This window comes from Entelurus aequoreus, linkage group LG17 (assembly GCF_033978785.1).
Source record: "Entelurus aequoreus isolate RoL-2023_Sb linkage group LG17, RoL_Eaeq_v1.1, whole genome shotgun sequence".
NCBI classification, from domain to species: domain Eukaryota; kingdom Metazoa; phylum Chordata; class Actinopteri; order Syngnathiformes; family Syngnathidae; genus Entelurus; species Entelurus aequoreus.
Window position 1 is genome coordinate 4,825,788 of NC_084747.1, and position 17,568 is coordinate 4,843,355.

The 17,568-nt window shown below is 42.9% G+C and overlaps 1 protein-coding gene across 1 annotated transcript in view; it reads right to left on the reverse strand.

The window, feature by feature from the left end:
• Positions 1–826: 826 nt before the first annotated feature.
• The window catches only part of lrrc74b (leucine rich repeat containing 74B), a 21,404-nt gene continuing 4,662 nt past the window's right edge, over positions 827–17,568 (reverse strand). The window contains exons 2-8 of the mRNA XM_062024013.1: positions 15,944–16,076; positions 11,644–11,850; positions 4,429–4,538; positions 4,248–4,363; positions 4,059–4,137; positions 1,075–1,170; positions 827–999 (exon numbers count right to left, since the gene is read on the reverse strand). Coding sequence (XP_061879997.1) covers positions 883–999; positions 1,075–1,170; positions 4,059–4,137; positions 4,248–4,363; positions 4,429–4,538; positions 11,644–11,850; positions 15,944–16,076 — 858 coding nt within the window. The 3' untranslated portion in view covers positions 827–882. The remainder of the gene's footprint in view (positions 1,000–1,074; positions 1,171–4,058; positions 4,138–4,247; positions 4,364–4,428; positions 4,539–11,643; positions 11,851–15,943; positions 16,077–17,568) is intronic.

Below are 17,568 nucleotides of genomic sequence, written 5' to 3' on the forward strand. Positions count from 1 at the left end.
AACCTCATTTTTCAACTGTTTTACGAACCTCTTTTTGAACTCTTTTACGACCTTTTCTGTGAACTGTTTACGACCTTTTCTTTTGAACTGTTGTAATCAAAGGCGATGGCTGTTTACGACCTCGTCCCTTAGAAGCCGCTGTTGCCATGTGGCCAGAAAAATTCTAAAAAAAGGAGGATGCGTACAATCTTTCGCCAGAGCGTGCTGAGACACTGTACAAGGGTACAGTGTGTCCAGGCGTCTCTCCTCAATTTGAGCCAAATTTAATTCTGTCTCTGTTAAATTATTTGCTTCTTGTCTTGTTTGATAAATGACCATCAGTATTTGAACCTGACAGACGCCCCTGCTTATTTCAGCAAGACAATGCCAAGCCACGTGTTACCACAGCGTGTCTATATAGTAAAAGAGGGTGGGTACTAGACTGGCTTGCCTGTAGTCCAGACCTGTCTGCCATTGAAAATGTGAGGCGCATTATGACGCCTAAAATACGACAAGGGAGACCCCCGGACTGTTGAACAACTTAAGCTGTACATCAAGCAAGAATGGGAAAGAATTCCACCTGAAAAGCTTCAAAAATGTGTCTCCTCAGTTCCCAAACGTTTACAGAGTGTTGTTAAAAGGAAAGGCCATGTAACACAGTGGTAAAAATGCCCCTGTGCCAACTTTTTTGCAATGTGTTGCTGCCATTAAATTCTAAGTTAATGATTATTTGCAAAAAAAATTGTTTCTCAGTTCAAACATTAAATATCTTGTCTTTGCAGTTTATTCAATTGAATATAAGTTGAAAAGGATTTGCAAAGCATTGTATTCTGTTTTTATTTACAAATTACACAACGTGCCAACTTCACTGGTTTTGGGTTTTGTAAAAGAAATGACAGTTTTTCAAACTGGCGTGTTCCCGAACATGCCGATCTTGCCGCCGTGGTGGACCGTGAGCGCCGGGTGCACGTCCCTCACAGTCTTGAACAGGTCTTCAAACTCCTGGTTCACCGCAATGTCCTTGATTGCCGGCGGGCGAACACGTGTTTAGAGGAGGACAACCACCGTCGCCTGGGCAACGTGTGCAAAACTTACGTAAAAGTTCAGTTCCTCCACAGCTGGATCCGGGTTCTCCTGGATGGACTTGAGGATTCTGGAACAGCCGACACTCTGGATGGGGTTCCGACCCAGCTGGAACATTATACACAAGGCATACATTGATTTTTGACATGTCAAAAAAACAAGAACCAGAGTAGTAATAAAAAATATATATATATATCTAATTAATCTTAGTCAATTTAATTAAGAAATTCAATAAAAAATAAAACATCGAATTAATCTTAAATTATATTACTCGACGCAAATCCCATAGGGGTAATAGAAGGATGGGCAGCGCCTGAGAGCTGCGGCCCGCCACCATGGCCCCCCACTCCCTCCCCTCTGTTGCTAGATATCTCGAGATGTACGTTGTAATACGTATATGTGCTTTGCTATGGAGGTTTTTTCCCACTCCAGACTGGGCCCCCTTAGGAGCCCAGTCTAGATTGTATTTTTTTCCTCATCCTTCCACAGCGTTTTTACCTTTTTCCCATCTTTTACGGGGCGCCTTGTGGCGACCCGTCAGCGTTCCTGTTCTGTAACCCCGTACACTGTTTGTTTGTCTCATCTTGAACGGGTTTGTGCTGAAAACAACGTTTCGTTGTACTTGTGCAATGACAATAAAGACCGATCCTATCCTGTCCTATCCTTCTGGCCAGCACGTCATTATTTTAAGGTATATTGACAAAATATTTACATCTCCAGGAAGGACTCGCCAAGCCCATTAATTTGAGACGTGACTCAATTGGGTTTTCTGCGATTCAATTTTTGACCTTATCGCTCCTTTTCGCTAACTTGCCAACCTTGAGACCTCCAAATTCGGGAGATTGGGGAGGGGGGGGGGGTGTTGAGGTGGGCGGGATTGGGGGGCGGGGTTAAAGGGGGAGGAGTATATTTATAACTAGAATTCAGTTATTTAGTTAGAAGTATTTCTTATATACATATATATACATGTATATATACTCACGTCATTATTTTAAGGTATATTGACAAAATATTTACATCTCCAGGAAGGACTCGCCAAGCCCATTAATTTGAGACGTGACTCAATTGGGTTTTCTGCGATTCAATTTTTGACCTTATCGCTCCTTTTCGCTAACTTGCCAACCTTGAGACCTCCAAATTCGGGAGATTGGGGGGGGTTGAGGTGGGCGGGATTGGGGGGCGGGGTTAAAGGGGGAGGAGTATATTTATAACAAGAATTCAGTTATTTAGTTAGAAGTATTTCTTATATACATATATATATATATATGTATATATACTCACGTCATTATTTTAAGGTATATTGACAAAATATTTACATCTCCAGGAAGGACTCGCCAAGCCCATTAATTTGAGACGTGACTCAATTGGGTTTTCTGCGATTCAATTTTTGACCTTATCGCTCCTTATCGCTAACTTGCCAACCTTGAGACCTCCAAATTCGGGAGATTGGGGAGGGGGGGGGGTGTTGAGGTGGGCGGGATTGGGGGGCGGGGTTAAAGGGGGAGGAGTATATTTATAACTAGAATTCAGTTATTTAGTTAGAAGTATTTCTTATATACATATATATACATGTATATATACTCACGTCATTATTTTAAGGTATATTGACAAAATATTTACATCTCCAGGAAGGACTCGCCAAGCCCATTAATTTGAGACGTGACTCAATTGGGTTTTCTGCGATTCAATTTTTGACCTTATCGCTCCTTTTCGCTAACTTGCCAACCTTGAGACCTCCAAATTCGGGAGATTGGGGGGGGTTGAGGTGGGCGGGATTGGGGGGCGGGGTTAAAGGGGGAGGAGTATATTTATAACAAGAATTCAGTTATTTAGTTAGAAGTATTTCTTATATACATATATATATATATATGTATATATACTCACGTCATTATTTTAAGGTATATTGACAAAATATTTACATCTCCAGGAAGGACTCGCCAAGCCCATTAATTTGAGACGTGACTCAATTGGGTTTTCTGCGATTCAATTTTTGACCTTATCGCTCCTTATCGCTAACTTGCCAACCTTGAGACCTCCAAATTCGGAAGATTGGGGGGGGGGGGGGGGGTTGTTGAGGTGGGCGGGATTGGGGGGCGGGGTTAAAGGGGGAGGAGTATATTTATAACTACAATTCAGTTATTTAGTTAGAAGTATTTCTTATATATATACATATATATATATATACAGTATATATATATAAAAATAATACTTGACTTTCAGTGAATTCTAGCTATATATATATATATATATATGTATTTTATTTTTTATGTATACATATATATATATATATATATATATATATATATATATATATATATATATATATATATATATATATATATATATATATATATATATATATATATATATATATATATATATATATATATAATAAATACTTGAATTTCAGTGTTCATTTATTTACACATATACATACATAACACTCCTCTCTACTCATTGTTGTATTTGAAAGTGCAATGCTTTGCAGCCAGTAGCACAGCCTTTGAAGGAGCAAAAGTATGGGCAGTGTAATATTCTGGGTTGGAGTCAACAACCAGGCGAGGTGACGAAGTTACGTCTCTAACCTTCATACTTCAGAACCGACTCCCACACTTGCCGTCAGGGTGCGCAATACAACCTAAACCGTTGGCCAACCAAAAAGTGACCACAGAACACTTCTGTGGTCACTTTTTGGTTGGCCAAGCGGACGTGACGACAGGCTGTCCTCACTCAGGTCCGCACGGACCTGGAGGGGGCGTGCCTTAAGTCCGGCTGGAAATCGGGAGAAATTCGGGAGAATGGTTGTCCCGGGAGATTTTCGGGAGAGGCACTGAAATTCGGGAGGGTTGGCAAGTATGCCTTATCGCAGTTAAACATCCGGCAATCTCCTTAAGATCAAGGGCAATGGCTACCAAATAATAATCAGTCAATCCACCAGTTTGAGACGATCGGTTATAAATGTCCTCTTATTGTGTTCATTCATTTATCTTACGTACGTTCAGGCATCGGAGGGTCTTGTTGACTTTGAGGCCGCAGGCGAGGTAGACGGCTCCTTCAGGGGGGATTCTGTTGTTGCTTGTTGTCAGACACACACCGATTTAGTGTCACGTTGACTCTTTCCACAGTAACGGAATCATTCTATTCATCAGCAGACAAGTCACCAAAGCTCGGGCGACGCCTCCTACCTGACGTTTAGCTCCTCCAGGACGTTGTTGTCTTTAAGAGCTTGTCCTAAAGCCCGAGCTCCTTCCTTGCCAAAGCCATTATAAGACAAATCCACACTTCTTAGGAAGAAGTTTCCCTAAAGAGATAAGTGTGTCCGTCCGATTATGTAGTTTGGCTTTTTTTTGTGACGCCGCGTGTTACCCCGAGCCCGTTGGCCAAGACGGCAGCTCCTCTTCCTCTGATGCTGTTCCAGGCCAGACTCAACCATCGCAAGCCGGTGTTCTCCGACAGAGCGTCTGCCAGGGTAAGTCCTGGGAGGGTTGTGGGGACAATCAAAGCAAACATCGTAAATGTCAACGACCATTTTTGGTTGCCAGACTCTAAATCAGGGGTGTCAAACGTACGGCCCGAGGGCCAGATCAGGCCCGCGGACAGGTTATATCCGGCCTGCGGGATGAGTTTGTAGTTTAGTATGCTTAAAGTCTGTTGCTTTAGTTATTAGCTATTGTGCTCAATTTAGACTTTTATATCTGTACAACTCCTTGTCTGAGGGGTGGCCTGAGCCGCAGATGTTATCTTTGTTTTAGCCCGCTAACAGCCAAGGACTTCAAGGACCTCAACGAAGATAAGATGACAACACGCAGACGAAGCGGAGACAAGGCGAAATCACAAGGCCCCTAGCACATTCCGTCACGTATTGTGCGTACTGGACCTGCTTTACATAATCAATCAATCAATCAATGTTTATTTATATAGCCCTAAATCACAAGTGTCTCAAAGGGCTGTACAAGCCATATATGTGACCACTCCTTTTAGAGGCGGCCTTAGTGATGTTGACTGTGGAACTCCTGAATAAATAGAGGGACGCGGGAGCTGAACCTTAGAGCGTAGGGCGAGACTGTGACTAAGTGTGCAGCTCCATGCGTTCTCCTCATGAGCTAAATTGAACTCTTGTCTCTGCATGATTCCTTGCTTCTGGTCTGATTAATAGATGTCATCAGTGTTTGAACCTGACAGTTTGCTAAGTATAAAAATTTACCTGAAATATTTTGATTAAAGAAACGGCTGTTCTAAATGTGTCCACTGGATGTCGCAATAGCAAGTCTTTGTATCTTTGTAGATGATGCTACATATGTACAAAATAAAACACATGATGTTAGTATAACACTCAAGGAAAATGATCAAACTACATAAATAACATACAGTAATCTGATTTTGATACAATTTTTTTTTTATCTTGATGGATTGAAAATGAACACCAATGAGTTGACTGATGAACATTATCACATAATTTATTCAGAAAATATAAATAATGATAAATAAAGATAGAATACTATTAACCGCAACAGGTAATTGTAAAAAACCCCAACAACAACCTGTTGTTGGGGGGGGGGGTTGCAGCTTGCTGCAAAGTTTGTTTTCCCGGGATGCAAACGGACTTTTCCGGACAAGGCGTGAAGGTAGGAACATGATTTAATCTTGACTCTCAAATAGGTACAAACAAAAAGGCGCACAAGGCGAAGGCACAACTTAGCGCAGGAAACAAAAGCTAACACTTAGCATAAACTATGGACAGGGCAAAAACTCACTAACTGTGAGGGGGCGGGGGGTCTGCTTAAAATTATGGAAAGCGCCACTCTACATAGCAACTGACGCTGTGGTCAAAGTTGGAATTGCCACAAAACACTGTGGAAGTCTCGCTCCTCAGGGTTCCCTGGACCACCAATGACGGACATGACAGCCTCGATCATCTTTGTGAACAATGATTTATTTTTCAATAGCTGTTCTTTCATGCTTTTCAGCAAATGTCTTTCGTGTCTCAATGTCGCCAGTGAGCACACGAATGGTTTTCTTCAGTCTCAGCTCTCACTCTCGCTCGTGCTCCAACTGCCAACTCTCCAGCATTAACCGTGTAGTTACAGGTCCAGAGTTTGGTAGTATTGTTGATCTTCTGTCTATCCTTCCAGTCAGGGGCTTATTTCTTTTGTTTCTATCTGCATTTAAGCACGATGCTATCACGTTAGCTCCGTAGCTAAAGTACTTCACCGATGTATTGTCGTGGAGATAAAAGTCTCTGTGAATGTCCATTTCGCGTTCTCGACTCTCATTTTCAAGAGGATATAGTATCCGAGGTGGTTTAAAATACAAATCCGTGATCCACAACAGAAAAAGGAGAAAGTGTGGAATCCACTGAGACAGCTTGTACCTAAGTTACGGTCAGAGCGAAAAAAGATACGTCCTGAACTGCACTCTAGTCCTTCGCTCTCACGTTCCTCATCCACAAATCTTTCATCCTCGCTCAAATTAATGGGGTAATCGTCGCTTTCTCGGTCCGAATCGCTCTCGCTGCTGGTGTAAACAATGGGGAAATGTGAGGAGCCTTTCAACCTGCGACGTCACGCTACTTCCGGTACAGGCAAGGCTTTTTTTTTTATCAGCGACCAAAAGTTGCGAACTTTATCGTCGATGTTCTCTACTAAATCCTTTCAGCAAAAATATGGCAATATCGCGAAATGATCAAGTATGACACATAGAATGGATCTGCTATCCCCGTTTAAATAAAAAAATGTCATTTCAGTAGGCCTTTAAGGTGTCAATAAACTTCTCAATCAATCAATCAATCAAAGTCTCCCTGTAATGTTTGTCTGCTCTTGAATGGGATTTTGTTGAAAATCTTAATTAATAAAGTATTTCTGATTCTAATTCTGATATACCGTAATTTCCGGACTATAAGCCGCTACTTTTTCCCCTTGTTCTGGTCCCTGCGGCTTATACAACGGTGCGGCTTATACAAGGGTGCGGCTTATATACGGCCTGCTCTTCTCCGACACCGACGAAGAGGATTTCGGTGGTTTTAGTACGCAGGAGGAAGACGACGACACAATGATTAAAGACTGACTTTTCATATACCGGTAGGCTGGTTATTTTGATAACGTACAGGCGAGCACTTTGTATTACTTTGCACCGTTGTATTATTGTCATGTCAAAGATGTGAAAGTTTGATTGAATGATTGAAAGATTTATTGTTAATAAATGGGACGCTTTGCGTTCCCAAACAGTCATCTCTGTCCCGACAATCCCCTCCGTGGTAGCAGGAACCCCTATATACTACGCTAATTACACATCAAAACCCTGCGGCTTATAGTCGGGTGCGGCTTATATATGGAGCAATCTGTATTTTCCCCTAAATTTAGCTGGTGCGGCTTATAGTCGGGTGCGGCTTATATATGGAGCAATCTGTATTTTCCCCTAAATTTAGCTGGTGCGGCTTATAGTCGGGTGCGGCTTATATATGGAGCAATCTGTATTTTCCCCTAAATTTAGCTGGTGCGGCTTATAGTCAGGTGCGGCTTATAGTCCGGAAATTACGGTATATGAGCAGAAGAATCGTAATTGGACCTGGAAAAATGCTATCGCAACAAGCAGAGATATCATAGGTTTGATGTTTGGAAAACAATGTTAGATTCTTTGAAGGCTAAACAGTCTTTGAAGTTTACGAAGAAAACGTGTTAAGTTCTTTGAATTTATTTAGTCTTTGATGTGCCCAAAACACATCAAGTCGGTTTGATCTTTGGCAAAAATGTGTTTGTTCGATCCGTTGAGGCGATGTTCACCCTGTTGCCAGCCATTTCAAAGAATTTGTGCAAAATAATATTTGGAGTATTCCGCAAACCTACCGTCCACTTTTGTAAATATCACATGTTATTATTCGGCATGATGTTGCATCCTTACACTTTCCATCATTGTTACTGAGCCACTGTGTGGAACAGTTTCCCTTGTGGATCATTGAAGTTGGTCTAAGTCTAAGTATGCATCAAATACTGTTTTTTTTTTCTATGAACGTATGTTTGTAAAACATCAAAGACAATTTGGAGCCTGCAATTAAAAAAAAAAAAAGGTGTTATCGCCAACGTCAAAGACCTCATCGAGTAACTGACAGCGTTCATCAAATTCATCATCGTCTGGAGGAATCAATCAATCAATCAATGTTTATTTATAGAGCCCTAAATCACAAGTGTCTCAAAGGGCTGTACAAGGAAAGAAAACTTTGAGGCTTTGTCGGAAAAGCAATAAAGAAGGATGCGCGTGTTCGAGTCCTCTGCATTGAAGACCAGTAAATGTGCCGGGATGACATTTCAGCACAAGCGGAATCAAACATGCACGGATGAAATACGGCCCAGCGTACGCCCCCCGTCACAAACACACACACACACACACACACACACACACACACACACACACACACACACACACACACACACACACACACACACACACACACACACACACACACACACACACACACACACACACACACACACACACACACACACACCTTACAACAAGCAATATCCAACGCGGTACATCCCGGCGTCCCGTCAAAGAGCTCATAAGCATGATAACTGAAAGGCCTTCTAACGAGAGACAATGTTCTTGACCTTTGAATGCCACCGTCTGCTGCCGCCGCCCAAATAAGGACGCAACCTCTCGGCAAGCTGTCGCCTCTTCCATCATCCCCCCCCAAAAAACGTCCAATAAACCGGAGACGCCTTGTCATAGTGACGCTGGATGGACCTGCTGCTGGTCATCACACAACTTGGCAAACTACAAAACCAGTGAAGTTGGCACGTTGTGTAAATGGTACTTTTAAAATTTTTTATTATATATATTTTTTGTCCCAAAAAAATACAATCATGCGTGCTTACGGACTGTATCCCTTGCAGACTGTATTGATATATATTGATATATAATGTAGGAAGCAGAATATTAATAACAGAAAGAAACAACCCTTTTGTGTGAATGAGTGTGAATGGGGGAGGGAGGTGTTTTGGGTTGATGCACTAATTGTAAGTTTTTTATGTTGATTTAAAAAAAATCAATAAAATCCAAAAAGAAAAATATTTGTATTTTTTTATTTCTTGTGCGGCCCGGTACCAATCAATCCACGGACCGGTGCTGGGCCGCGGCCCGGTGGTTGGGGACCACTGCTGTATAAGACAAGAACACTTTGCCGTTTTTAATGACTTCTGCAAAAACACTACTCAAAGATCCTCTATAAGACAGGAACACTTTGCCGTTTTTAAAAGGACCAACTGCAAAAACAGTGCTCAAAGATCCTCTATAAGACAGGAACACTTTGCTATTTTTAAAAGGACCAACTGCAAAAACACTGCTCAAAGATCCTCTATAAGACAGGAACACTTTGCTGTTTTTATGACCTACTGCAAAAATACTACGCAAAGATCCTCTTTAAGACAGGAACACTTTGCTATTTTTAAAAGGACCAACTGCAAAAACACTGCTCAAAGATCCTCTATAAGACAGGAACACTGATATATTTAAAGGACCTACTGCAAAAATACTACTCAAAGATCCTCTATAAGACAGGAACACTTTGCCGTTTTTAATGACCTACTGCAAAAACACTACTCAAAGATCCTCTATAAGACAGGAACACTTTGCTGTTTTTATGACCTACTGCAAAAATACTACTCAAAGATCCTCTATAAGACAGGAACACTTTGCTGTTTTTTAGGACCTACTGCAAAAAACACAACTCAAAGATCCTCTATAAGACAGGAACACTTTGCTGTTTTTATGACCTACTGCAAAAATACTATTCAAAGATCCTCTATAAGACAGGAACACTTTGCTGTTTTTATGAACTACTGCAAAAATACTACACAAAGATCCTCTATAAGACAGGAACACTTTGCTGTTTTTATGACCTACTGCAAAAATACTATTCAAAGATCCTCTATAAGACAGGAACACTTTTCTGTTTTTATGAACTACTGCAAAAATACTACACAAAGATCCTCTATAAGACAGGAACACTTTGCTGTTTTTATGACCTACTGCAAAAATACTATTCAAAGATCCTCTATAAGACAGGAACACTTTGCTGTTTTTATGAACTACTGCAAAAATACTACGCAAAGATCCTCTTTAAGACAGGAACACTTTGCTATTTTTAAAAGGACCAACTGCAAAAACACTGCTCAAAGATCCTCTATAAGACAGGAACACTGATATATTTAAAGGACCTACTGCAAAAATACTACTCAAAGATCCTCTATAAGACAGGAACACTTTGCCGTTTTTAATGACCTACTGCAAAAACACTACTCAAAGATCCTCTATAAGACAGGAACACTTTGCTGTTTTTATGACCTACTGCAAAAATACTACTCAAAGATCCTCTATAAGACAGGAACACTTTGCTGTTTTTTAGGACCTACTGCAAAAAACACAACTCAAAGATCCTCTATAAGACAGGAACACTTTGCCGTTTTTAATGACCTACTGCAAAAACACTACTCAAAGATCCTCTATAAGACAGGAACACTTTGCTGTTTTTATGACCTACTGCAAAAATACTACTCAAAGATCCTCTATAAGACAGGAACACTTTGCTGTTTTTATGACCTACTGCAAAAATACTATTCAAAGATCCTCTATAAGACAGGAACACTTTGCTGTTTTTATGAACTACTGCAAAAATACTACACAAAGATCCTCTATAAGACAGGAACACTTTGCTGTTTTTATGACCTACTGCAAAAATACTATTCAAAGATCCTCTATAAGACAGGAACACTTTGCTGTTTTTATGAACTACTGCAAAAATACTACACAAAGATCCTCTTTAAGACAGGAACACTTTGCTGTTTTTAATGACCTACTGATAAAAAACACAACTCAAAGATCCTCTATAAGACAGGAACACTTTGCCGTTTTTAATGACTTCTGCAAAAACACTACTCAAAGATCCTCTTTAAGACTGAAACACTTTGCTATTTTTAAAAGGACCAACTGCAAAAACACTGCTCAAAGATCCTCTATAAGACAGTAACAATTTGCTATTTTTAAAAGGACCAACTGCAAAAACACTGCTCAAAGATCCTCTATAAGACAGGAACACTGCTATATTTAAAGGACCTACTGCAAAAATACAACTCAAAGATCCTCTATAAGACAGGAACACTTTGCTGTTTTTTAGGACCTACTGCAAAAAACACAACTCAAAGATCCTCTATAAGACAGGAACACTTTGCCGTTTTTAATGACTTCTGCAAAAACACTACTCAAAGATCCTCTTTAAGACTGAAACACTTTGCTATTTTTAAAAGGACCAACTGCAAAAACACTGCTCAAAGATCCTCTATAAGACAGGAACACTTTGCTGTTTTTATGACCTACTGCAAAAAACACAACTCAAAGATCCTCTATAAGACAGGAACACTTTGCCGTTTTTAAGGACCTACTGCAAAAATACTACTCAAAGATCCTCCAAAAGACAGGAACGCTTTGCTGTTTTTATGACCTACTGCAAAAACACTACTCAAAGATCCTCTGTATGACAGGAACACGTTGCTGTTTTTGTATGTTTTAGTGATTTTGATGGCACTATACCTGCTGGCTCTCCCAGAGCGTTGTGGCTCAGGTCCAGACGCTGCAGGGTGGTGTTGCGGAGCAGGGCGGGGCTCAGGTGATCCGCTGCCTGGTCGCCAAGACGATTGCCTGACAGGTTCAGACCAAGCAGGCTGTTGTTCTCCTTCAGCATGGAAGACACCGCCTGGCAGCCTCCGTCCCCGACACGGTTGTCGGACATGTCCACCTCTGGCATACATTAGCACACATGGACGTAAGTATTGGGACACGTACACACGGTTGTCGGACATGTCCACCTCTGGCATACATTAGCACACATGGACGTAAGTATTGGGACACGTACACACGGTTGTCGGACATGTCCACCTCTGGCATCAGCACACATGGACGTAAGTATTGGGACACGTACACACGGTTGTCGGACATGTCCACCTCTGGCATACATTAGCACACATGGACGTAAGTATTGGGACACGTACAGACAGTTGTCGGACATGTCCACCTCTGGCATCAGCACACATGGACGTAAGTATTGGGACACGTACAGACAGTTGTCGGACATGTCCACCTCTGGCATCAGCACACATGGACGTAAGTATTGGGACACGTACACACGGTTGTCGGACATGTCCACCTCTGGCATCAGCACACATGGACGTAAGTATTGGGACACGTACACACGGTTGTCGGACATGTCCACCTCTGGCATACATTAGCACACATGGACGTAAGTATTGGGACACGTACACACGGTTGTCGGACATGTCCACCTCTGGCATACATTAGCACACATGGACGTAAGTATTGGGACACGTACACACGGTTGTCGGACATGTCCACCTCTGGCATACATTAGCACACATGGACGTAAGTATTGGGACACGTACACACGGTTGTCGGACATGTCCACCTCTGGCATCAGCACACATGGACGTAAGTATTGGGACACGTACACACGGTTGTCGGACATGTCCACCTCTGGCATACATTAGCACACATGGACGTAAGTATTGGGACACGTACAGACAGTTGTCGGACATGTCCACCTCTGGCATCAGCACACATGGACGTAAGTATTGGGACACGTACAGACAGTTGTCGGACATGTCCACCTCTGGCATCAGCACACATGGACGTAAGTATTGGGACACGTACACACGGTTGTCGGACATGTCCACCTCTGGCATCAGCACACATGGACGTAAGTATTGGGACACGTACACACGGTTGTCGGACATGTCCACCTCTGGCATACATTAGCACACATGGACGTAAGTATTGGGACACGTACACACGGTTGTCGGACATGTCCACCTCTGGCATCAGCACACATGGACGTAAGTATTGGGACACGTACAGACAGTTGTCGGACATGTCCACCTCTGGCATCAGCACACATGGACGTAAGTATTGGGACACGTACACACGGTTGTCGGACATGTCCACCTCTGGCATCAGCACACATGGACGTAAGTATTGGGACACGTACACACGGTTGTCGGACATGTCCACCTCTGGCATACATTAGCACACATGGACGTAAGTATTGGGACACGTACAGACAGTTGTCGGACATGTCCACCTCTGGCATCAGCACACATGGACGTAAGTATTGGGACACGTACACACGGTTGTCGGACATGTCCACCTCTGGCATACATTAGCACACATGGACGTAAGTATTGGGACACGTACACACGGTTGTCGGACATGTCCACCTCTGGCATCAGCACACATGGACGTAAGTATTGGGACACGTACAGACAGTTGTCGGACATGTCCACCTCTGGCATCAGCACACATGGACGTAAGTATTGGGACACGTACAGACAGTTGTCGGACATGTCCACCTCTGGCATCAGCACACATGGACGTAAGTATTGGGACACGTACACACGGTTGTCGGACATGTCCACCTCTGGCATACATTAGCACACATGGATGTAACTATTGGGACACGTACAGACGGTTGTCGGACATGTCCACCTCTGGCATACATTAGCACACATGGATGTAACTATTGGGACACGTACAGACGGTTGTCGGACATGTCCACCTCTGGCATCAGCACACATGGATGTAAGTATTGGGACACGTACAGACGGTTGTCAGACATGTCCACCTCTGGCATCAGCACACATGGACGTAAGTATTGGGACACGTACAGACGGTTGTCGGACATGTCCACCTCTGGCATCAGCACACATGGATGTAAGTATTGGGACACGTACAGACGGTTGTCAGACATGTCCACCTCTGGCATCAGCACACATGGACGTAAGTATTGGGACACGTACAGGAAGTCATCTCCACAATTATTTGCATAGAGACATGCAAAGTCTTCCCGGGATTTTGTCCAAACACAAGGGGGCGATATAAGACATATAGCATGGGACAAATCTGAGCCACGCCACGTGAGGTCTGAGATGTAAGATATGAGTCCCTAGACATAAGACTTGAGACAAAAGATTACACTCACGAGACGAGACATGAGACAAGAGACACAAGACTTGAAATATGAAGCATGAGTCGTGACACTTAAAAGACATGGGACACGAGGCCTGAGATGTAAGACATGATATTTAAGGCATGAGACACAAGGGGGCGATATAAGACATGTAGTATGAGACAAATATAAGCCACGCCACATGAGGTCTGAGATGTAAGATAAGAGACCCTAGACATAAGACTTGAGACAAAAGACTACACTCACGAGATGAGACATGAGACACGAGACTTGAAACATGAAGCATGACACATGAGATAAACAAAAAACAAAAACAAGAGCTAAGACAGTGGGACACAAGGCATGAGATGTAAGACATTTGAGACATGAGACGTAAGACAAGAGACATGAGACAAAAGATTACACTCACGAGAAGAGACATGAGACTTGAAACATGAAGCATGAGACATGAGATTTAAAAAAAAACAAGAGCTAAAACAGTTGGACACAAGGCATGGGTCCTGAGATGTGGGACATTTAAGATATGAGACGTAAGACAAGAGACAAAAGACATGAGACAGATGAGAACATTTAAGACTTGAGACAAAATACACTCACGAGATGAGACATGAGACACGAGACTTGAAACATGAAGCATGAGACATGAGATAATAAAAAAACAAGAGCTAAGACAGTTGGACACAAGGCATGAGATGTAAGACATTTGAGATATGAGACGTAAGACAAGAGACATGAGACAAAAGACTACACTCACGAGATGAGACATGAGACACGAGACTTGAAACATGAAGCATGAGACATGAGATTAAAAAAACAAGAGCTAAGACAGTTGGACACAAGGCATGAGATGTAAGACATTTAAGATATGAGACGTAAGACAAGAGACATGAGACAAAATACACTCACGAGATGAGACATGAGACACGAGACTTGAAACATGAAGCATGAGATTAAAAAAACAAGAGTTAAGACAGTTGGACACAAGGCATGAGATGTAAGACATTTGAGATATGAGACATAAGACAAGAGACATGAGACAAAATACACTCACGAGATGAGACATGAGACACCAGACTTGAAACATGAAGCATGAGACATGAGATTAAAAAAACAAGAGCTAAGACAGTTGGACACAAGGCATGAGATGTAAGACATTTAAGATATGAGACGTAAGACAAGAGACATGAGACAAAATACACTCACGAGATGAGACATGAGACACGAGACTTGAAACATGAAGCATGAGACATGAGATTAAAAAAACAAGAGCTAAGACAGTTGGACACAAGGCATGAGATGTAAGACATTTAAGATATGAGACGTAAGACAAGAGACATGAGACAGATGAGAGCATTTAAGTAATTATGTTTTTTAGGCACAAAAGTATCTGGACAACGTTCATGGAAAACTCACCTTTGACTGTCCAAATACTTGTGGACATTTTGTGAAGTGTGAAGTGAAGTGAATTATATTTATATAGCGCTTTTTCTCTAGTGACTCAAAGCGCTTTTACATAGTGAAAGCCAATATCTAAATTACATTTAAAGCAGTGTGGGTGGCACTGGGAGCAGGTGGGTAAAGTGTCTTGCCCAAGGACACGACGGCAGTGACTAGGATGGCGGAAGCGGGGATCGAACCTGGAACCCTCAAGTTGCTGGCACGGCCACTCTACCAATGCCCCTTTGTCTGTATTCCAATGTGGAGACTGACATTTACCACAACAATGTGTGTGTGTGTGTGTGTGTGTGTGTGTGTGTGTGTGTGTGTGTGTGTGTGTGTGTGTGTGTGTGTGTGTGTGTGTGTGTGTGTGTGTGTGTGTGTGTGTGTGTGTGTGTGTGAGACGCAGACGAGCACCTGTAATGTGACAATTGTCCTTCAGCACGTCGGCGACGGCCGCTCCTCCCGTTCCCTCCAAGCCATTATCTCGCAGGTTGAGGCTGAGGATTGAAGTGTTGGTTGCCAGGGCGACCGCCAGCGCTTTGGCGCCCTGCAAACATCATCAGCATGGTCAGCGTCCTTCTTCGGTGTAATGATAAGACGGCGTCCAGCGAGACGAGACGATTAGGTTTTTTTTCTTCTTCTTTTGGGACATTTAAGTGCAGGCGTCGCAGGTCACAGAGTCAACGTGAAGAAGATATTTTGTAACAAGGAGCACGGAGAAGAAGATTGGACAACTTCTTTTTTTTCCAACACAGCAGCATGATTGACAGCTGCACACGTCCAAAACCTGATTCATCACAGGACAGCGTCTCCAAGGACAGGCAGGACTTGCCAAGAGACAAGTCCGCCCGCCCACACACGGGACTAAACATTAGGTACACCTTCCGCCACACGAGTTAATGACAGCCATCCATCTTATTCCGCTTATCCGAGGTCGGGTCGCGGGGGCAGCAGCCTAAGCAGAGAAGCCCAGACTTCCCTCTCCCCAGCCACTTGGTCCAGCTCCTCCCGGGGGATCCCGAGGCGTTCCCAGGCCAGCCGGGAGACATAGTCTTCCCAACGTGTCCTGGGTCTTCCCCGTGGCCTCCTACCGGTCGGACGTGCCCTAAACACCTCCCTAGGGAGGCGTTCGGGTGGCATCCTGACCAGATGCCTGAACCACCTCATCTGGCTCCTCTCCATGTGGAGGAGCAGCGGCTTTACTTGGAGTTCCTCCCGGATGACAGAGCTTCTCACCCTATCTCTAAGGGAGAGACCCACCACCCGTGATCTTGTCCTTTCGGCATACTTGCCAACCCTCCCGTTTTTAGCGGGAGAATCCCGTTATTCAGCGCCTCTCCCGACAAACTCCCGGTATTCAGCCGGAGCTGGAGGCCACGCCCCCTCCAGCTCAATGCGGACCTGAGTGGGGACAGCCGTTCTCACGTCCCGCTTTCCCAGCAGCTTGCCTGCCCAATGACGTCATAACATCTACGGCTTTTAGAGAGTAGAGTGCACAACAAGGAGAGAGAGTTCTTGGTTTCTTATGTGGGTTTATTGTTAGGCAGTTTCATGAACGTCCTCCCAGCGCGGTAACAACACACAACAACAGCAGTCACGTTTAGTCTACCGTAAAGCAGTTCGTCTGCCGTAAACAGCAATGTTGTGACACTCTTAAACAGGACAATACTGCCACCTACTGGATAGCCTGCAGAACACTGATATTCGAGTATGTCTTTTATTTATATGTATAATAAAATAAAATGAAAAATATATATATATATATATAGCTAGAATTCACTGAAAGTCAAGTATTTCATACATATATATATATATATATATATATATATATATATATATATATATATATATATATATATATATATATATATATGAAATACTTGATTTGGTGAATTCTAGCTGTAAATATACTCTCCTCTTAACCATGCCCTTAGCCACGCCCCCCACGCCCCCCGCCCCAAACACGCCCATAAGACAACAGACCTATATGGCATGAGATAAGACATGAGACATAAGAGGCGACACATGAGACAGATATA